A 20380-nucleotide genomic window follows, 5' to 3' on the forward strand; every position below is an offset into this window, starting at 1 on the left:
CGACTGATAGAATTCCGACTTCATCATCTCTTGCATCCTCACCATACTAGCCACGCTCCCTCTCCTCTCTGAGATATCCTTCACAACATCATATACGGAAACCCTTCTCTTCCCCATCGTACAAGGAGGCGGTGAGCGTGGGAGCAAGAAGCGCGGGGATAGATCTGGAGAGGCTGAAAGAAGAAACGTCGCCTTAGTTGGCGAAGGGGTGGGTGTACAGAGAAATGTGACTGCCATTGGCGACATTGGACTGTCAAACATTGATAGAGGGGATGCCGGAAGGAGAGGTGCTGCCTTTGGGAAAAGGTGTTGCTGCTCTATTGGGGACTTGGGCGGAGCGAGGAATGGGTTCACTGGTGAGCTCGGCGAGACTTCTGAGCGGTCAGATGCCAAAGGTGACGGCGTGTCCGGGTCCCAGTAGGATAAGGGAGGCACGGGAGGGATTTCATGGTTGGCGTTGACCAATGCAGACATCGATGGATAGGTTGCGCGTCGTGGTGTAGGGGGACGGATGGCGCGCCATGGAGCTGGACATTTCGTGGAGATGTTCAGGGAGATTGGGCGGGGACGAGTTTGCTGCATAGCGAGCAGTTGGTCTCAGGCAGAGGGCAACAGTAGGACGTGGAGATATCGAACCTCGACTTGGCAGATCATTCATTTGACTGGCTGACTTGCTACTATAACGAGACTTGATATACTTCATTCATGTCACACCGAATCGCGGCATTGGCCTTTGTTCAGAGACAATGTGATTTCTCCGTGGTAACAGACTGAGACTCAAGCTGAGCACCTACAATGACAACCTGCATGTCTTTCCGATTCACGTTGTCCAATGATTCAGACTCTGGGCCAAGTTCGCAAGAAAGCCTTTGCGCGGTTGACAAGCCGTAAGCATGGCACCAAAAGCAGCTAGATCGTCCCCAGTCGCCGAGGCATAGTGTACAGGGATATCATAGCGTTCCAAGGTTGTGGTGGTCTCGCTGAACGATCGACCTACCCGTGTCCAGACCCGTGACTATCGAGCCACACCGGTGGGCGACAACTGCAGGTACGGGCACTGAACCATGAGTCCCAGAAAGGAAGGAAAAGCCTAAGGAATGGAGTACGTATCCATTGGACCGGTACCGCTGTGCGTCTGTATTGTTTGCGTGGCACGGAGACAAGGGTGAGTATTGAACGTGCGTGCAGCAGGCACAACCCATGGGGTTGCCCTTAACAAGGTCTGACAAACAAAGTGTTGATCAGGTGGATCTGAGTTTGTGAAGAGGCACACTGGACACATGCCCTCGCTTCTCATTGCCAAATTCTGCACAGCTCTTACGGAGGGGCATACCACGCATGGCTTGCCCTTGACAGACGTAACAAAAACCGAGGAGACGTGCTGATCTGAACCATGAAGCCCTCATCTGTCGTGAGACGTCAGGAGACTAGACAACGTAGAAGTTTCGAAAGAGATGGTCGTGACCCATAGTGTGGAGAAGATGGCCGACCGGATGAGTCAGCAGCCTCCGAGCACGATGAAGAAATGACGTCTCACCAACGTTGAGCGCATTCGCAAAATCCTCCGGATCAAGAGCTGCAACAAACTGAGTTGTTGTAAGACACAAGGCGCAGGGCAAACTCAAACCGGCGACGACAGTGCAGGACGCTTCTCCGCAATCGCCAAGGCCCGCAATCTGCAGCTACTGACATCTATCGAAGCGGAAAGTTGGCGGTACGATTGCGACCTCACGACGCCGCCCCACCGCTGTCAACGACACGTTCACGATGCTCACACGAAGTGCACTGTGCCCAGCGAGGGCCTTTGCCAGCCGCTTCCCACCCGCGATACTCGCGCCCGCATCCACCGCCGCCGCGACTTCATTCTCCACATGCACACGACCAAGCAAGCTCCCACAACAACAGCGCAACAGCCCGACCACCGCCTCTCGCACCACCTTTCCCAGCAGACTGATAGTACGCCATGCATCGACAGCCCCAGCACAGCCCGTGGCCAACAACTCGCCCGGCGCACAACCCCAACTCACATGGAACGCCTTCTTCGCCCTACGCCGCACGCGCCGGAGAATCGGCCAGGCCTGCTCGGGAGTCGGCGCCGTGGGCGTGACGTACTTTGGTCTCACCACCATGATCAACAATGGCTATGACGCGACCCTCTCCGCCCAACTTGGCGGCTTCGATCCCTTCATGCTCATGGGACTGAGCACCTTGGGCATGATGGCTGTGGGATGGCTCATTGGGCCTATTTTCGGCAACCAGGTCTTCAATCTGGCTTACAGGGGTGTGCTGGGCGAATTCACGCGGGTAAGTCACATCTGGATAGCGTTGAGATGCCGGATACTGATGGTAGTGTGTGTAGAAAGATTCGGCCTTCTTCAACCGCATCAAGCGTCACCGCGTCGACCCTACTGCCTCTTCGCTAGCGAACCCCCCACCGGACTACTACGGCGAAAAGATTGGTAGCGTGGCTGGATACAGGCGGTGGTTGAAGGACCAGCGTGCCTTCAACCTCAAGACGGGCAGGTACCGGGCGACCAAGGCTTTGTAGAGTGTTCCGAACGGCCGCGGGCTGCAGATTGTACAGCTCGAGTATCAAATTATCAAACGTCGAGCCACATACGCATCCGGTGCAAAAATACCCGGAGTACAGGAAAGAGCAGGCGGGAATGGAGCATGGTGTTGGGGTTATGTGTGTGGCAGCCGTCAGAAGTATACGAGCGAGCAATTAGTAGGTGGCATGCTCTTCTGTTTCTTACCATGTGTCAAAATATCCGAGCGACGATTCCATCATCGCACCCTCGCATCTCAACCCACTATGTGTTTTCATATGATCCACCAGAGAAACGAACTCCAGACATGCATGTATGTATATGTACATTCCACCTACCAGATGAATCGCATCTCCATCTCAGGAACCCACAAAAGAGGGCATCAGGAAGGCCGTAGTCCCGTTCTTCCTCCCCTACTCTACAGCCTCGCCCTCCTCCCCACCCCCTCCAACACACCCACAACCCCCTCTCTAACCTCCTTCACAACCTCCCCAGCCCTCTTCACCTCCCTAACCAACCCAACCCCACTCCCCGCATACGCCGTCATCCTGCCCCCACTCTCCCTCCACCCCTCATCCCCCTTCCGCATCTCCTCCCGATACAACCGCGTATTCTCCTCCTGACTCATCCCCTTCTCCACAGCATCCACATAGCTCTGCGTAATAATACCACGCGCATTATGCGTCTCCGCCCAGTTGGTGCCGCGCAGGGAATCGTAGACTTTAGTGCGCACGGTGCTTTGTCCGCCGTCGGTGGTGCGCAGGATAGCAGAGCGGTACCCAGTGCTGATGGCTGCTTCGGGGGTGGCGAGTAGACGCGTCCCCAAGACGCAGCCTGAGGCGCCGAGGGTGAGGGATGCGGTGAAGGTGCGGGGTTCGGATATGCCGCCTGCGGCGAGGAGGATGGGTTTCGCACATTGGGTCCGGTGATGTAAGGTGTCGATGGCGTCGCCGACTTCGGGGAGGAGGGTAATTATACTTGCGCCCTGGACGAGACCATGGCCTCCCGCGTCTGTGCCTTGGACGACGAGGACGTCTGGGCCGATTCGTTCGACTACCTCCACAGCATCTTTTACACTGCCTACCTGAACCCAGATCTTCGTCGAAGGAGAGGCGGTTCTACTTGCTTCGGCCCATTGCACGAGGGATGCTGTTGATGAAGGCGCGAAGAACCATACTGCTGCTGGACGGTGTTGCGCGATGATGGGTATGGCCGTTTCGAGATCTGCGCCCCAGTTTATGAAGCCGATGCCGATGGGGAGTGTTCCGTTCTTCGTTGGTAGTGCGGCGGGTGTGTCGTTCAGGAGTGTTTTTGCGTGCTGCATGTGGGATTCTAGATCTGATACGTCTGTTCCTGCGCCTATGAAGCCGATTCCTCCTGTGTGGGTTGGTTAGGATGATGTTGTACTGCTGATGCGTGCTGTAAAACTTGAGAAAGGATAGAGGGGCTTGGTAAGGCAGATTACCCACGGCAAGAACATGGGAAAGTATTGGCGTGATAGTCTCCTCTTCAACTTACCGGCTTTCGATATTTCAACAGCCATGTCCGCTAGAGCGATCAAGCGCATCGGCGCGCCTACCACCAGCGGCGTTTGAATCCATGGGTAATCCACTCTCAATCTTTGCATGTCGTCCGTCATTTCGTCTTCTCTTCTGTTGACAATCTATCCTCGTCCTGGACAGTCTTTGATTTTGTTCTCCTGCTCAGCGGAAACCGATTTTGGGTAAGTCGATCTAGCAAATGCTGGCTTCCGAGTCTTTTCTACCACTTTGACATAACGTAGGGTGAACCTGTATTAAGACCGAGGTATGTGAAAACGTGCGAAATGACAGCCTCATTCGGATGCGTGACTAGGGAAGATGACGCGCTTTAGTTTTAGAGGTTCCGGTAGACCTACCGGAAGGCTATGACATCTCCTCGGCTATACAACATCGACCTAGTCGGCCTTAACCGGCATGGAACCTCTACAACACGGCCACCAAATTCATGTCAATGTATGTTACTGTTATGTTCGATTCTCATTACATCTTTTCCTCCTAGATACCCAAAAGTATTAACTAATATACTAATCCCAAAGTCTATGTTGGCATGGAACGGAACCCAGAACCTCATGCGCGCTCATGCTCGTAGAAAGCAGGATAACCGCCTGTATCTACATGCACCCGTATCATTAAAAACGCAAAGCTTCATAGAGCAATGAAGGGTTGTGAAGTCGTCTACAACTCCTTCTCTCTCTTCTCCCACTCTACAACACCGGGAGCCAACGGTCTGGAGAACAAACTCGAGTAGTCGGTGTTGACAATGTCCTTGCTGCCACCCACATTCCTGAGCTTGAACTCGCGCACAAACGCCACGAGAATGGTCTGCAGTTGGAGGTAAGCAAATTGCTCGCCGATGCATCGGTGCCTTCCAGCGCCAAAGGGCAGGTAGGGAGAGTTTGTTCCCTTGGAAACAACACCCCAGCCGTAGTCAATCTTCTCCTGGTCGGCGTCGTCACGCTCCTCGTCGTATTGTTGGTGCTCGGCGTCCCAGCGGTGCGGATCCCAGACGGAGGGGTTGACAAAGTGGGTGTCGAGCTGAGCGGAGAAACCAGGCGAGGACATAAGCGTGTGGGAGGTGGGTACAACGTAGTTTGTTCCATCGACGACAAGAGGTTGCTTGACCTTGCGCATGATAGAGTGGATCGGGGCGTGGATACGGAGGGTCTCCTTGACGACTTGAGTGTGGAGGGGTAGCTTCTGGAGGTCTTCGTAGGTTAGCGGTGGGAGGTCCTCACCAAGAGCCGACTTCTGCTCAGCAAGGAGTTCCTCGACCAGGTGGGGGTTTTGTGCCAATCGAAGAATGATCCAGGAGATGGTTGATGAAGACGAATGTTGACCAGCCATGAGCAGCGCAATCATGATTCCGGCAATCTCGTGCTCGGGAACTGGTGTGCCGTCCTTGTACTTGCAGTCCATAAGATGCCAGATCATGTCGGGAGAGTCCTTCTTGACCTCACCCGATCTCCTCTTGCGAACAACCTCAGAGTATAGCTTGATCATCGTCTCACGTGCGTTGTCGCGCGCGCGGTTGTGGGGAAGCGGGGCCCAAGACAGCATGAAGTTGATGGGTGAGAAGCCCATGTCGAGGTCGTGGTATAGCTCAGCGAACTTGGAGTCGAACGAGTTGCGGATTTCCTGGCCTTGGAGCGAACGAGAGGCGGTGTAGATGGTGAGTTCGGCCATGACTTTGGGAACGTCGAAAGTGCCCTTCTGTCCCTTGAAAGCCTTGTGGCGCTTGACGAAGTCTTCGCATTCTTGTGTGATGAGGGTAACGTAGGAGCGGAGGGCGTCTTGGGTGAGACCGAACTTGACGAACTGTCTTCGCGTTAGCCATGGATCGATTAGGAGACTGAGTCGTACGCACCTTCTTCTGCTCCATGAGCTTCGAGTTGGGGCAGTCGTATACGACGTCCTTTCCAAAGACCGGTGTGCAGAGCGGGGAGTAGATCTCCTCGGCGTTGACGTCCTTGATCTTTCCATTGAGGATGAAGTTGTTGCCGGTGGTGTCGAGACACACAGTCATCTTGCGGCCGAGGAGGATAAAGGTGAAGACATTGCCATACTACTTCCAGTCAGTCATGTTCAACCTGCCATTGCATTTCCTACACACCTTCTTCTGGTTGGCGAAGAAGAACGCATACGGGTCCATGCCATATGTGACGGTGCTACCGATCACGGGCAGCCAGTGGAACACGAGGGGCGGCTCATTGGGCTTCTTGAGCAGCAGCTGCTTCAAGACATTGAGAACGACGGCGAGCAGGATAAAGGAGGCGAAGCCGGCGGCGACGAGGACGGGGAGCGACGAGGTGGAGGTGAAGTTGCCCAAGGGGCCGGCGACATTGGCGAGGAGACCCATACTGCGCGACAAGAAGCAACAACACAAGTGAAGGGCGTGAGGGAATGGCGTTGTTGACGGGGACGCGCCTCAATAAATTTCCCACGGGTTGAGGCTCGCGCAGGGGCCAGGCTATCCAATCATACTATAGCCGTACAGCGCGGCGTCTGAGTGGATGAGTGCAGGTGGGCTGGCGGGCGGTGGGCGGTGTCGAGAGCTTGGCAGGGACCGGCTTGCGGATCTTAGCGCACCCGTTCAAAGGAGACAAGATGGCACCACTGACAGGCCATCCAAACCAAATACCCTCCCATCGTACATTGTGCCACGTCTTTGGTCTGAGGGATACATCACCTTATCCACAACCCGAAGCAGACAGCACTGAAGTGTGAAATTTCACCCTTACTACGCTATGCTCTACTATTTGACTGCGCAATACATGTACTTATCCCTAGCCTATCCCGTTACGGCTCTTGTTCTATCAGGTGTCTAAACATTACTGCGCTTTGGTTTCGTTGTTCATGTTGTTCCGGTTTGCCTCCAACACGCCGTCGGTATAGCTGCAGCATATGGACTCCAGCTACACATCGTCAACTATGGATAGTTGAACATACGGGCAGCAGCGGGCTGTGTGACAAGCTCATGCTCTTGCTCTGCTTAGCGCCGTATCTCGTAGGTGGGTAGGCTATCAGAGGCTGAGGAATCGATGCACATAGATGAGCGCAGCCGGTTGAAGGGAGGCGTGGGGTCCACGGCTGGTGGACGCATGTCAGCAGTGGCGATGTCTCAGCCTTCTCTTTACCTTTAGATAAATTCATCATCGCCCTGGCAGCACTCTCTCTTTATTGTTAGGTAAATACAACCGTTCCTTCCAATCCAGACGTCGCTTCCAATCGATTTCGTGGTTATGAACTTCCGCAACGGCCTTCAAAGCGTCCGTACCGCCTTCCGAGACCTCAAGCGAGACCTCAAATCGACACAATGGCTGCGAGGGTTAGGATGGTTCTTTGGATTCGTCTGGAATTCCAGCCTTTTCGTCACTCTGATATTAGTCGCCACCGGAACGGCGTGGCTGTGTCGTTCTGACCTCGAGGCTTGCCAAGCGGACGGCAGTTTTCATCTAGATCCAAGGGCTTACAACGTGTGGTCATCATCTGGCTTTTTCCAAGTTACGTTAGGTGGAGGACACCTGACATGCGCAGAAGCAAAGGCGGTTGATATTGTATGGGACGTTGTGAGCTGGCCCGAGTTGGAAGGCACGGAATTCGATACTGACAACTGATAGGTCATGGGCCGTGGAGGTCAATTATTGTTGGCGATCGTATCGTGGCGGGAGTTCGCAAGGTATCTGACGATATGCATGGAAGACAAACCTATCAGCTATCGGTTATTCCGGACGATATTCATCGAGAATGATGCATCGCTAATATCAACGGGCCGGACTATCAAGAGTTTCATTCGGCAGCCTAAATTACATTCCAAAACCGCGATGGCATTTATGGTTGCCACCATGTTATTTATCCTGGCATTCCCTACACTCATGAGCGCTATGAGTGGTTACGACTCCAACGTTGTGTCTCTTGTCCAAGATGGCGATGATAACCTTGTCTCTTTCGACAAGTATGCGCGGGTCCTCTATGTCATTCACGATGGCTGGAGAGTTGGCGAACATGGCAATTACTGGATCACGGAAATGCCAACTCCATGTGAGCATAGTGTTCCCTTCCGTCTCTGTCTAAGAAGGATCAGTCAATGACCGAGATACGTAGATGATCCCGTGCCGAACCCACAATATCATTGCCGTACTCCCGCGCCGTCAAAATTCGGCAGCTCTACGTGCAACTTAGTGGCACATGTCTCTCAATGTAAGACCGTACGTGATATATATGGTGTAACCTTTTAAGCAGTCACAGATGTCAAACAACATGGACTTGGCGGGACCCGAAACGAATCGTCGCAATTTATGGATACGCTCCTAGAATCACCTGTCCTCACCATCACTGCGTACAAAAGCGAAGTGGAGAGCCTCGGGGGCCAAGACTCTCCTGAACTATTAGACATAACTTGGGTGAAGGAGAACAAAACGTTCGATCGCACGTACATGGAGCTCTACGGCAAGTGCCAGAACACGGAGGTAGGTCGTCACTGAGCCTTGGAGATATTGTCATGTCATGCTAAGCGTTTGTTCTAGGACTATAAATGGGGATTCTCACTTTTGCAGCTCATCATCAGCATGGTACTGCTGCTCGCATGGACAGTCGGGATCTACATAATGTGGATCTACACACATTTCACTATTGCGTCCAACAACGGCCATTTCGAGGAAGTCTCTGGAGAATATCGCGCAGTCCTCAAGTTGGCAGCAGCTATGAGGATAGAGCTCGATATCGAGGACACTGATCTTTCAGTGCTTAGAGAAAAACAACTGAAAGAAAGGGTTGACAAAGAGATACAGGGCGGCACAGTCTTCCACGCATATCCCGACTCCACGCTGAAGACTCATAGTATTCGGGAAGGCCTCAAAACTTGGTTCAAGAAGGATAAATGGTGGTTCTTGGCTATGTTGGGTACAAGTCTAGTTTGCTCGATCGGATCGATGTACGATGGGGGCATTTTCTTCTACTGGCTTTCTGGAGTTTGCGTTGGCCAATTCTGGGCTTTCTGCATAGGTACCACTGTGGGCAGTCGATCTCTCATTATCCTACTTCACAGCCTTGTGGCTGGACTTATTGTGGGCACTCTGAGCATTGTGGCAGCATTGATATACAGGTGGGGTCATGGTGCAAAATGTCATCTTTACTACGCTATGCTCCGTAAAATGACTAGGCCGCAGTACGTGTACTGATCCCTAGCCCACTATTCTACACTTCTGCCTGTGCTGCCGTAGGACTCCCATAACCCGTTAACCCTCAGAATACGCCAGACGCTCCGCTCGAAAGAAATACCACACCATCTCAGTTCACCTGACCTTTGCTCTGTGCGGATGCAAGGCTTTGGTCAGTTGCATAGCGGGAACCGTCCTCCTCTTCCGAGTACAGAGTCTGATCGCCTTTACCGCCCATCTCGACAAACTCGTTGGGATTTCGCTCATCGGCAGGCCTTACCTCTGCAGCACCATGGGTCTTGCCGTTCATCTTCGTACCGTTCTCAACTCCATTCTTTGCGTAAACTTTGACGGGCTCTTGGCCTTCAGCGGCGTTGATGACACGCGTGACTTTAACATCGTTAATGCTACTAAGCATAGTGCGCTCCCGTTGTATCTTGCGCTTGGAGAAATCGAGCTTGGATATGGCCCCCGTAAGACCGTCTGTGCTGTCGGTGACGCTTATCCTGTCTTGCGTAGTCCACGGGTGCTGCAGACATTCATCAATCGATATCCGTTTCTCAACATCGACTGTGAGCATCTTGTCGATGAGATCTAGCGCAGGGTCGCCAACGGAATCCCAGTACGGTGACGGATAGTCGAAGCGGCCCATTTTGATCTGTTGTGATAGTGTGTATGGGTTGTCCTCACTGTACAGCTCGTCTGAGAATGGAGGAAACCCACACAGGCAGATGTACAAGACGACGCCTAATGACCAAACGTCGACGGCTCTGGTGTAGCGGCGGTGGTTGGAGTTTTCTAGGATCTCGGGCGCAACGTCTGGAAAACATTAGCATACTGTCGCACTTTGCAATATGATAACATACATGACGGAGTTCCACACAGTGTGGTTGTGAAGGATTCTTCGCCAATAATTTTGGCAAGACCAAAATCAGCCAGCTTGATCGACAGATCCTTATCTGTAAGCAAGATGTTCTCGGGCTTGATATCTCTGTGTACAATGTTGCGCTCATGCTGGTATGTGTTAGCGTTGAACCAGAAGGGTAGCTGGGGACTTACCAGGTACTTAACCGACTGGAACAATTGTACGAACACCTTGCGTGCCTCCGTCTCGGTCAACTTTTGTTTCATGACGATCCAGTTGAACAGCTCGCCCTCAGTCGCGAGCTCGAGCACTAGGTAGACACCATCATCCTCATCAAATGTGTCCTTGAGACACAGCAGCGCCGGGTGGCTAACGCTCATCAACACGGCAATCTCTTGCTGCAGACCCTCGACCTTGGACTTCTCGCCAGGACCAGAACGCTTTTCGAACTTCTTCACTGCGTACCGTACGCCTGTCGCTTTCTCTGCGCAGAGGTATACTGAAGCAAAATGCCCCTTGCCTAACTGCTCCTGCATGGTGTATTGTTGTCGGAACCGGTGGGTGTTGCGCTTCAACGGGTATCTGAAGACATAGCGGGCTTGGTCCAAGATGGCAATCTCGTCACCTTCGCGCAATTCGCGTCGCTTGTTCCGCCCAACGAAGATGTCGTTGACAAATGTTCCGTTTCCAGACAAGTCTTCGAGTACAGCGACAACATCGCCGCCCTTCTTCTCTGTGAACAGCAGACAGTGCCGGTTTGAGACGGTGGGTGAACTGAGGACTCGATCTGCAACGTGTCAGACAAGCGCTCTTTCGCAGGGACTATTACCGCGACTTACCGCACTCTCTGTGGCGACCGATGAGGTAGCCACCTGCTGGTACACCGCGCTCCTGCTTCTCCCTCTCGTACCTATCCTCCTGCTTTTTGTACTCTTCTTTGCTTACCCGCTCTGTTCCTTCGGTCTGGCCAACGAGTCCCTGCGGAACGGGACAGGCCTGTCGCCGGCGCAGTACTAGCACGTCTTTGTCCCGGCCATCCATAGGCACCAGGTAGCCCCAGACCTCTTCTTCCTCTTCATCTTCTACGGCGTACGTCCGGCTGTCGGGCGGGTAGACGAACTGGGAGAAGGGCTGGGTGTCGGATGGGGGCGACGAGAGACCACCGCGTGCCTGGCTTGGCTTGCTGGGCGGGGGGCTCTGTGTGCCTTCTTTGTAGCCTTCCGAAGCATCTCCGGTGGATTCCTTGTGGGTTACAGGCGACGGCAACGGTCCCTGCTTAAGACGGCCGTTGGGAGGCGGCGACAGGCGCGAGTGGCGAGTGCGCTTTGGTTCGGCCTCTTCGCCCTGCGAGTACTACAGCAATTGAAGCGTCAGCGGCCGCTCCCAGTCACATACTTGGCAGTACAACGGCTACCTACGCGGTTTCGCTTGAGCTGGCTTTTCTCAGTCTGGGCCGGCATCTTGACAACAAGGGCGAGTAGTGGAGTCGAGACGGCGACGGCGACGGAGACGGGGTCAATGCTGGGGCGGGTATGGCTGTCTAGATAGGCAGCATAGTGTTGCGAACGATGGAAACGAATAGTAAGGGCGGGCGAGTCTGGGCCGCTAAGCTGGACTGAGATTGAACGTCCGCAGGCCCTCGAGCCTTGGACGATGTTGCAGGCAGCCAAGCCCTGGAGCCGGGGAAGTCGCGTCGCACCCCTGCCGATTTGCGCGTGGCGAGCCTGCCGCCCTGTTAAGTGGCCCGGAGTGACGCACCGGCAAGCTGCCACCCATGACAGCTTCCTCATTTGCATTACTCAGCCCGAACAAAACCACGCACAAGCATGCTTCCAAGTTTTCCTCACCTCGATGCAATTGAGTTTGAGCACGCCTGCGATGCGCTGCAGCGATGCTTCCAGCTGAGAGGTAGCGCGCAGCACGAGTGGCTTTCCGTGGAGAAGAGGCACCGAAATGGGTCCGTATATCTCAACATTACCACCCATCTGCCGCTCTGTGCAGATCGACCTGCGGTGCATGATCGGGACGCTATTGAAGAGGAGGAAGTAGTAGACGACGACGAGGTGGGTGACGCCAGGGCCCTGATCTACCGATACGAGCTCAGTTCAGGTAGGAAGTTCTCCACGATGCCGTAGCACCCCAGCCAGTTGTAGACTACGATGTCGTCCTATCGGATGTCTATCGCGTGCCCGTCTTGTACATCAGCATTCGTGACCCTCAGCACCGGTACCCGCCGACCATGACTACGTTGTACGAGCACTTGGTCCCGCCACAGTTCAAAGCGCAGACAGAGAATGTTGGTGTCATTGGAGGCATTACCGTTACTGTGAGAAGTGTAATCTCAAGTATTGGATTCAACTAACCATAGCAGGAGCACCCGCTCACCAACAGACCCGTGTTCTTCATCCATCCATGTCAGACGGCTGATGTGATGGAGGCCAGTGTCGAGAGCGTCATAACAGCAGATGAGTATCTGATCATATGGATAGGGGCCATGGGAAAGGCCGTTGGTCTGAATATGCCGTTACAACTAGCAATACCAAACGATACTTGATATTGATATGCTTGATTTACAATTCGTGTCACAGTATAATACAACTACAACCGCATCCGTACACTTGCCTTCTCTAGCTCGCCAATGTTGCCCATACCCGCCAGGCTCCACTTCTCCGCCACGAAGCCCTCATTGACTTGGTGTCGTAGCATCCCACTTTCGGCGTAGTACTCCATGATCGACCGGGCCTCTTCCTTGGTCAGCCCGCCGACATTGATAATGTCAAGCCCCTTGGAGTCGCTGTGGAGATCCTTGAGAGCGTCCATGACGCGCACGTCTACGCTCTTGTAGGGGTTCCATTCTGGCAGTTTGTCTGCAGACTTCTGACGGGCTTCGGCTGCTTCGATACAGTGGTCCATCGCTGGCGACGTAGGGGCGTTTGATCGTGAGGTTGCGCCGAGCACCACGCCGCCGTTGGGTAGTTTCCTTTGGCCTGAAAGGTGGTCGACGAAGTGGCGTATAAGAGTCAGGTCGTGAGCGTGGATAGGCTTTACTTCCGGAGACATGTACTCGGAGTGGCGCATGATATGCGACAGACCATCGAGCGCAAGCAGGATTTGCGGACGACCGGGCAGAGATAGTTCATTCCATAACGCAACAAAGACTGGCCATGATGCCTCGGGGTTGGCCATACCAAGCGCCGCCAGCTCCTTCAGTGTAGCACCCGCAGGAAGCGGCAGAGGCAGTTCAGGCTGCGTGCTAAGTCTTGTGGCAGCAAGGAATGCTCCGTTCGACAGGAGAATTTGCTGGAGAAGATTTGCTGTGTACGTATCTTGAGTATATTGCATCGGTTCTGAGTTGGGAAGAGGCGCATAGTCTGTATGCGCGTTGACGAGGGTTTGGGCTGAGAGTTGTCAGTGGCATGTTTCTGCCTCGAAACCACAGTCCATACCTTCTGGGATGCTGATCACAAACCAGTCCCGTAGAAAACCCATAGTAAGGCCTTGAAGTACCAATGTGCTCTTCCCGCTCATTCTTTGTCCGCACAGTATCCGCCTTATTGTCTTCTTGGAGCTCTCGGCCTCGTTGAATAGCCTCGCGAGTTCAATCGCCTCTTTCCTCATCAACACGGCTGGTCGGCGGAACAGACCCCATCCTTGACTTGTTTTGAAAGCCTCGACGGCTCGCAGCGCATCCACTACAGTCTCCTGCGGTAGTCCCATGACCTTGCCCTCATTCTGTTCGCTGAGAACATTGTCCTTGGTGAGGTCCCGCAGCGAAGATACTTCGAGTGCGTTGTCGTTACTCAGAACGATGCGCTTCCGCTGGGCTTTGCGCTCTCCTTGGGCGGGCCGCTTGCCCGAGTCACCTCCTGATGCTCCTCTGCCCTTCTTCGTGTTCAGAGACTTGACACCCTTCTTGGGGGCGGCGGTCATGCCCTTCTTCTTGGGTCCTGTCACGGCATAGCGGGCGGACGACGTGGAAAAGCAGGCTATCTGGGGGCGTAGCACGCGCGGTGCAATGCAGCCATGGGCGGCGGCATCAAGCGACAGCTGCGAGAAGCTCCGGAGACACGTGGAAGGCGGCATGACGGGTTATCGAGGCTCTGGCCCTCCGCAATGGGCGAATTGGCGATGCGAGAGACGAATTCTGTGATGGTCGCAGCCTCGGGAGTCCGCCGCTCGTGCACGGACTCGAAATTTATTCTGAACTTTTGGCAGCAGGCGCGCAAAGTGAAATTCTACCAAAACCACTCGACCCTCGCAAAATGTCAGACACTGAAATGGACGGCGGCGTCGCGCTCGGTGGCACTTCGCCCACACATTCCCAGCTCGCCGACGAAATCAACGGAGGCGCAATGGACGTCAAGTCCAACGGCGCACCTTCCGTCGCAGACTCGACCGTCTCCAGCCGACTGTACGTCGCATGCTTGCTTTGTCCTCTACCACGCCGTTGCTGACTCAACACAGACCCGTCACGGTGAACAAGCCCACGCCCTTCACCTTTGACCTGGGCAACCTGCTCGCAAACGACCCCAACCCCGTCCCCGCCGGCGCCGACGAAGCCACCCTCGCTGCCACTGCCCGCGATGCTGCTCAAGCCCTCATCAACCAGCTCCTCTCGACCTGCGAAATCAAGTCAAACTCAGAGGGCGTCCACCTCGTGCTCCCCGCGCCAACAACACCCCTCCCTCGCGAGAAGCCTATTCCCGAAGCCAAGGAGCCCACCAAGTGGGACAAGTTTGCTGCGAAGAAGGGCATCAAGAACACGAAGCGCGACACCAAGCTGGCTTACGACGAGGCCACGGGCGACTGGGTACCCAAGTGGGGTTACAAGGGCAAGAACAAGGCGGGCGAGAACGACTGGCTGGTCGAGGTTGACGAGAAGAAGGAAGCCAAGACCGGTGAGGCTCACGACCAGAGGGCGGATAATCGGAAAGACCGGAAGGAGAGGATGCGCCGCAACGAGAGGAAGGAACGCGCGAACAGCGTCAAGTCTCGAAAGGTTGGTGCGTGAGCTGGAGCACTTGACCTTTACCTGAGAGAGGCCAATCTATAAAACGACATGCATTGGGCGGCGTTAATCTTACGGCATGTATTCGACTTACGGGCGCAGGGCTAAAAGCTTGCGAACTTGCACTTTATTGATTCTTTCCGAGGCTGCAACATTGTCTCCCAGATACCATGAGTAACCACGCCGTCGAATATACCATTTCTGCACTTTATCGAGCTACGCGTTTACTATCCAAGTGAAAATGAGTCGGAAGTTTGGAAGCTTACTTCAACAAGCCAAGGTTCAGAAGTTTCGACAGTGCCATGTCTATTGCGACACGCCTAGAGTCCGCTCTACTGTTCTGCCTAAGCTTCAACCCTACATTTTAAAGAGTATATAGGAAATCTGGCCGCTGGTCCCCCATCTCTTCAATCTCTTTTTCGCTCTTACCCTCAATCCAGTGGTCCCGCGCCCCCTGCCTCCTCTTCTTGTTCTCCCACGCAAGCAGAAATCGGGTCACAATGCTCCCGCCAAGCAGCCACAGCGTCAGATACGCCAGAACCACACCATGTCCCAGGAAATAGCGCGGCTTATCCCTGCTGCGGTAGATGTTCGACGAAACGACGCCATTGATGTTGCCCCAGCCTATCACAAAGCCAAGGGTGACGCCACGCTTGTACACACCCTCGACGTTGTTGGCGGCCCAGGATATGGTATTCGCTATCGTTGCTAGTGGAGCATGTTAGAACCAAGCGATCCATGCTGCTAGATGAGTTCACTTACGATAGATGCCCACAGCTCCCAAAAACGTGCCTGCGTACTGAACATTCGGACTGGCAGACCCGAGCAACATGGCAAAGCCCACGATACCAAAGAGCGAGACTCCCATATTGCAGTAACCCCTCTGTTGCGTGCGATCAGCAATGTAACCCACTACCACCGTCACCACAGCTGCAACTGCATACGGTGGCACGGAAAGCAGGTTCGCTGTTGTAGACTTATAGCCCAACCCGGCAATAATGGTGGGCAGGAAGAGACTGAAGGCATAGAGCGAACCGTCTGCGCCCATGTAGATGATACTGAACATGAGCGTCTTCCAGTCCTTGACAGATTGCCAAAAGTACTTGGTCTGGAACTCTTCGTGCGCAGCTGAGGCCTGTTTATCGGCGCGTAGACGGCGGAGAACGCGCGCTCGGTCGTCAGGAGAGAGAAACGTGGCTTCGGCGGGGAAGTCGTGGACCATCCAGTAACTTGCTATTCCTACAAGGATGGTGGCGAGACCTTCAAGGATCTGGGGTTATTGTCAGCAACATGGTCACAGGTAAGAAGAAGCGTTCAAGTTGCACTTACGAAGATCCACGCCCAGCCTGGCTTTCCGCCTACGCCTCCCATCTGCGCAATTCCAGCGGCGAGTAGGCCACCAAAACTGCCAGCTAGAGCGGCAGCCGAAAAGAAGATTGCAGCTCGGATGCCGAACTCGGAACGTTTGTACCAGCAACTCAGGTAGTAGTTTACTCCAGGAAACAGTCCAGCCTCAGCACATCCCAGCCACCACCGCTACGCATCGTCAGCAAGATAACCCTTGATACCAGATCACCAACCGCAAAACACTCACCGCAGTCATAAGACCAGCATAATTATGCACCAACCCCATGCACGTCATACAAATCCCCCACCAAATCATGATAAGTGGTAAGAAGATACTGGGGCGTAACTTCTTCAACAGCACATTGGTCAGCGGCTCAAAGACGGAGTAGCTGACGAAGAAGATGGTCAGACTGGCATTGTACTGGCCGTCAGTCATGTTGAGATCTTCTTGCAAGCCATCGACTTTGGCGTTGCCGATGTTCGTGCGGTCTAGGAAGGAGATCAAGTAGAGGAAGGAGAGCCATGGAATTAGTCGGAAGTCGAGTTTGCGGAGGAGGGCTTTGTCCTGTGGGGTGGGGTGTTAGTATGTATATGGCAAGGAGCTGAGATGTGACTTACATGCGCAGCGCGTTCTTCTTCGCTGAGACCGGCGTCGGGATCAGGTAGGTTCTCGATTGTGTGGACATGTTTTGCCGTTTCAACATGCTCCTCGCCGATAGTCTTCTCTTCCTCGCTCGACCTATCGATTGGCCGCTCTACTCCAGAGGCCATGTTGTCGACGTAGAGACAGAGCGTGAGCTAGTAGCTGGGCAAGATGTCAAACCTCCAACAAGCCTCTTAGTGAATCCCAGTGCCCAGAGCGCAGAAAAGGGTTCGCGCAGAAACGTCAAGCAACAAATCGCGGTCCGAAAGAATCACAAGTCAGTAATCTCAACCATGGAACTGGGAACTTGCTTGTCCGGAATTACCCCTCGATCAGCGAGCGAGACGCTGTCCCTTAAGAACGTCACCGACTGTCGAACCACTGGAGAAAGCGGCTGGGGTATCATCAGCCCGAGGCTATTGAGCCGCCTATCATCTAGTCCACTCATGATGATCTTATTCCGATGACGGCAGGGACTGGTGTGCATTTCTCCAGGATCCAATCCCCACCATCCACTCCCTAGCGCTTGCCGATCCCTGGCTTCACCATGGGAATTTCTCCCGCGGAGAGTCGGGGTTCAGAAGTAGGAGCGAAGTGCCGTTCATGTGAGTATCTGACTGACTGTATGATGATGCTGAAACTTTGATTCTATATCCTCAGCATTTACTCATTTCCTTGGATCTTTCCATGTTCACAGCGGTAATGAGCTGTGGTTGTGACGAAGAGGCTCGTGTCGCATGTGGCCCACTATTGACATCCCCCGCTAGTGGCCGTCTTGAAGCTACGATACAGCGTCGACAGAACGTATTTGATGCCGCCTCATCCTTTGAAGCAAACGATGTGCATATTCGTTTCAGATCTCAACGGCACAGCATTATGGGTGCCGAGCATTGAGGCGTTGTATGCCGAGCATTCAAGCGTGAAGGGCGTTGCAACGTGTGCGGGGGTCAAAGATGCGGGGGACGGCTAAGCTTCCACATAAGCATGCGCTTGTGACGTTGCTTGCTTAGACATCACCAAGTGCTTATCTGCTAGCAATACGGATATAATCGTGCGGAATTAAGCACTTCTCGACACTGTAAGTCGAAAAATGTACAGCTTTTTAATCCTTCTGGCGGGAGAGTGTCATTAGATCCCATGAAGGAGAGGCGCGGATTGATGCGCTGAAGCAAGGCTCAATACCTGTCCATTCGGTGCTTCCGACCGGGCTTCCCTACTGCGGTAGTGCCGAAATCGCTAAATGCTTCAGCATGGAGCCACCATGATAGTATCCACACAGCGTCTCGTGACCGAAAATGTGGATATACCGTAAATTGTTCATGATCGTTTTCCAAGGCACGCGCCCGCGTTATCATCCGGTCTGTGTGTAGCCGCGATATCAGAAGCCTGTTTCTCACAAGTATCTTGAGCCAGCGCTCCACTCGATGCGGGCCCGCTCTGGTCGATTTTAGCCTCCACATACTCATTCCCTTCTTTCCTTTCAGGTATGAGGCCGAATAGCCCGGATCGCTTTCGGACGATGGCTAAAATGACCGCGACGATGACATTGAGTCCTGTGAACGCCAGCATGACTTGGAACTGTCTATTGTCTGGCACGGTGGTGCTAATCAGCATGTATGTCTCGTATAGCTATATTTCTAGGGAATTGAAACTTACAGCTGTTACCAAAGATGACACCAACACGATCCCTCGCCACATCCGGTAAGTGCGCAATCAACGATGTCGAACTTTGCATCTCCCTGATTTCCTCGCGACTCAAAAAACTGGACAACCCTGTGTTCAATTGCTCGCGATGGATTGCAGAGCAGATGGCGACGGCGACACATCCGCCAAGCGTCCGCACCATGTTGAGCGCTCCGGTACCGACAGCGATGTCCTCTTCTGGAATTGAGGTAGCGACAAGCACGAAGTATGGCGGACTTGCAAGACCCAAAGCAAGACCAGCAATAATTTCGTAACCGTACAGTCCAGGCCACAGGTGAGAGTAGGTCGGCAAACTACTAAGAAGTCCAATACCAACGCATACGATCGCGGTCGACCCAATCAAAACAGTCTCAACTGGTGCCTTCTTTACTGCTAGTCCGGACGCCATAGCACCAATCGGAGTCACAACGGTAGCAGGCAACAGAAGGATACCGGCACGCTCCGCGCTTGTAAAGTTCACTCCCTGAAAGCGTTGTGGCAGCTGGACGAAGACAACGTAAAATGCGAATCCTAAGAGAAACTGACTTCTGTCCCGTTGTTAGCGGAGTCCGACTGCAGTGTTCCAGACTTACAACAGAGTCAACGCCATGGATGCATTCCGAAGAAAGTGTACAGGAAAGACGGGGGCTTTCTGCGTTCTGGACGATATCCAATACTCATACAACCCAAAGAGTACCAGGAGAGCGATTCCAGCTACAAGTGGTCCGATGATAACACCACTGCCCCAGGCATGCGACGCACCGGCTTCCTGAAGGGCGTAGATGAGAGGTATAGGCCAGCAGACAGACAAGAAGCCACCATAGATGTCCAAATGGCGTATGCGTTGCAGATTCGTTCTACCGTCGTCGAATGCAGGCATCGAGAAAAACAGCATTGCCATTGCGACACCGATTATGGGGCCACTAATGCTAGTCAGCTCGCACAGCTCGATAGTCCGCGCTTTGCATACTTCATGAAGAATATCCATCTCCAAGTTGCTCGATCAGCGATGATGCCACCGAGTAGAGGTCCTAGCAGGTTTGCCAAAGCGAATACCGAGCTTACGATCCCAGAGTAGAAGCCAATCTTCTCAGGGACAATCATCTTCATGATGGCGACGAATGTCAAGCTGTAGAGGCCAGATCCTCCAATGCCTTGGAAGGCGCGGAATACGATTAGTTGAGTCATTGTCTGCGCTCCACCACAAGCCATGGAGGATACCAGGAAGATTGACGCGCAGAGTAGAAGGAGAGTCTTGAGGCCCCAAATGTCGCTCAGCTTTGCTGTGATCATCAAGAACGCTGCACCGTTAGTCCAGTGACCAGACTCCTGAGCGAATGAGTCTTACAGTTATATGTAAGTAGATACGCGGTAATTAGCCATGCCGCCTGCTCCAGAGCGCCATAATCACTCGAAATTTTGATGAGCGCGGTCGTGACGATGGTAGTGTCCAAGGCAGATAAGAAAAGACAAAGCCATAGTCCAGCGATAATGACGTGTAACCGATTTGAGCTGATGTTCGGTACGATTGGCACAGCGGAGGGTGTGATATCGTCAGTAACCCGGTTACTGTCATTGTCGGCCATGA

At 53.6% G+C, this 20380-nt stretch overlaps 10 protein-coding genes across 10 annotated transcripts; 3 read left to right on the forward strand and 7 right to left on the reverse strand.

The window, feature by feature from the left end:
* Positions 1-1767: 1767 nt before the first annotated feature.
* J4E85_005420 (uncharacterized protein) lies at positions 1768-2548 on the forward strand (the record flags this gene model as incomplete). Its single annotated transcript, XM_051469666.1, has 2 exons — positions 1768-2304; positions 2360-2548. 2 exons carry the CDS (start codon positions 1768-1770, stop codon positions 2546-2548), a joined length of 726 nt encoding a protein of 241 aa, XP_051326497.1.
* Positions 2549-2967: 419 nt separating this feature from the next.
* On the reverse strand, positions 2968-3873 carry J4E85_005421 (uncharacterized protein; the record flags this gene model as incomplete). Its single annotated transcript, XM_051469667.1, has 1 exon — positions 2968-3873. The coding sequence occupies one exon, from the start codon at positions 3871-3873 to the stop codon at positions 2968-2970; it is 906 nt and encodes a 301-aa protein (XP_051326498.1).
* An 892-nt stretch (positions 3874-4765) lies between these two features.
* On the reverse strand, positions 4766-6446 carry CYP51B (Sterol 14-alpha demethylase; the record flags this gene model as incomplete). The annotated part of the gene is made up of 3 exons (XM_051469668.1): positions 4766-5905; positions 5955-6152; positions 6201-6446. The coding sequence occupies 3 exons, from the start codon at positions 6444-6446 to the stop codon at positions 4766-4768; spliced, it is 1584 nt and encodes a 527-aa protein (XP_051326499.1).
* A 1939-nt stretch (positions 6447-8385) lies between these two features.
* J4E85_005423 (uncharacterized protein) lies at positions 8386-9166 on the forward strand (the record flags this gene model as incomplete). The annotated part of the gene is made up of 3 exons (XM_051469669.1): positions 8386-8556; positions 8614-8989; positions 9108-9166. The coding sequence occupies 3 exons, from the start codon at positions 8386-8388 to the stop codon at positions 9164-9166; spliced, it is 606 nt and encodes a 201-aa protein (XP_051326500.1).
* A 210-nt stretch (positions 9167-9376) lies between these two features.
* On the reverse strand, positions 9377-11571 carry J4E85_005424 (uncharacterized protein; the record flags this gene model as incomplete). The annotated part of the gene is made up of 5 exons (XM_051469670.1): positions 9377-10065; positions 10113-10260; positions 10306-10898; positions 10951-11464; positions 11530-11571. 5 exons carry the CDS (start codon positions 11569-11571, stop codon positions 9377-9379), a joined length of 1986 nt encoding a protein of 661 aa, XP_051326501.1.
* A 1138-nt stretch (positions 11572-12709) lies between these two features.
* On the reverse strand, positions 12710-14194 carry J4E85_005425 (uncharacterized protein; the record flags this gene model as incomplete). The annotated part of the gene is made up of 2 exons (XM_051469671.1): positions 12710-13509; positions 13558-14194. 2 exons carry the CDS (start codon positions 14192-14194, stop codon positions 12710-12712), a joined length of 1437 nt encoding a protein of 478 aa, XP_051326502.1.
* A 179-nt stretch (positions 14195-14373) lies between these two features.
* Positions 14374-15122, forward strand: J4E85_005426 (uncharacterized protein; the record flags this gene model as incomplete). The annotated part of the gene is made up of 2 exons (XM_051469672.1): positions 14374-14522; positions 14576-15122. 2 exons carry the CDS (start codon positions 14374-14376, stop codon positions 15120-15122), a joined length of 696 nt encoding a protein of 231 aa, XP_051326503.1.
* A 361-nt stretch (positions 15123-15483) lies between these two features.
* On the reverse strand, positions 15484-17237 carry J4E85_005427 (uncharacterized protein; the record flags this gene model as incomplete). The annotated part of the gene is made up of 5 exons (XM_051469673.1): positions 15484-15827; positions 15882-16389; positions 16449-16655; positions 16714-17031; positions 17085-17237. The coding sequence occupies 5 exons, from the start codon at positions 17235-17237 to the stop codon at positions 15484-15486; spliced, it is 1530 nt and encodes a 509-aa protein (XP_051326504.1).
* A 1189-nt stretch (positions 17238-18426) lies between these two features.
* J4E85_005428 (uncharacterized protein) lies at positions 18427-19402 on the reverse strand (the record flags this gene model as incomplete). The annotated part of the gene is made up of 3 exons (XM_051469674.1): positions 18427-18698; positions 18766-19340; positions 19386-19402. The coding sequence occupies 3 exons, from the start codon at positions 19400-19402 to the stop codon at positions 18427-18429; spliced, it is 864 nt and encodes a 287-aa protein (XP_051326505.1).
* A 323-nt stretch (positions 19403-19725) lies between these two features.
* On the reverse strand, positions 19726-20378 carry J4E85_005429 (uncharacterized protein; the record flags this gene model as incomplete). The annotated part of the gene is made up of 2 exons (XM_051469675.1): positions 19726-20093; positions 20141-20378. The coding sequence occupies 2 exons, from the start codon at positions 20376-20378 to the stop codon at positions 19726-19728; spliced, it is 606 nt and encodes a 201-aa protein (XP_051326506.1).
* Positions 20379-20380: the final 2 nt, after the last annotated feature.

Source organism: Alternaria conjuncta (genome assembly GCF_024043145.1).
Source record: "Alternaria conjuncta strain BMP 0040 chromosome Unknown scaffold_7, whole genome shotgun sequence".
Lineage (NCBI taxonomy): Eukaryota > Fungi > Ascomycota > Dothideomycetes > Pleosporales > Pleosporaceae > Alternaria > Alternaria conjuncta.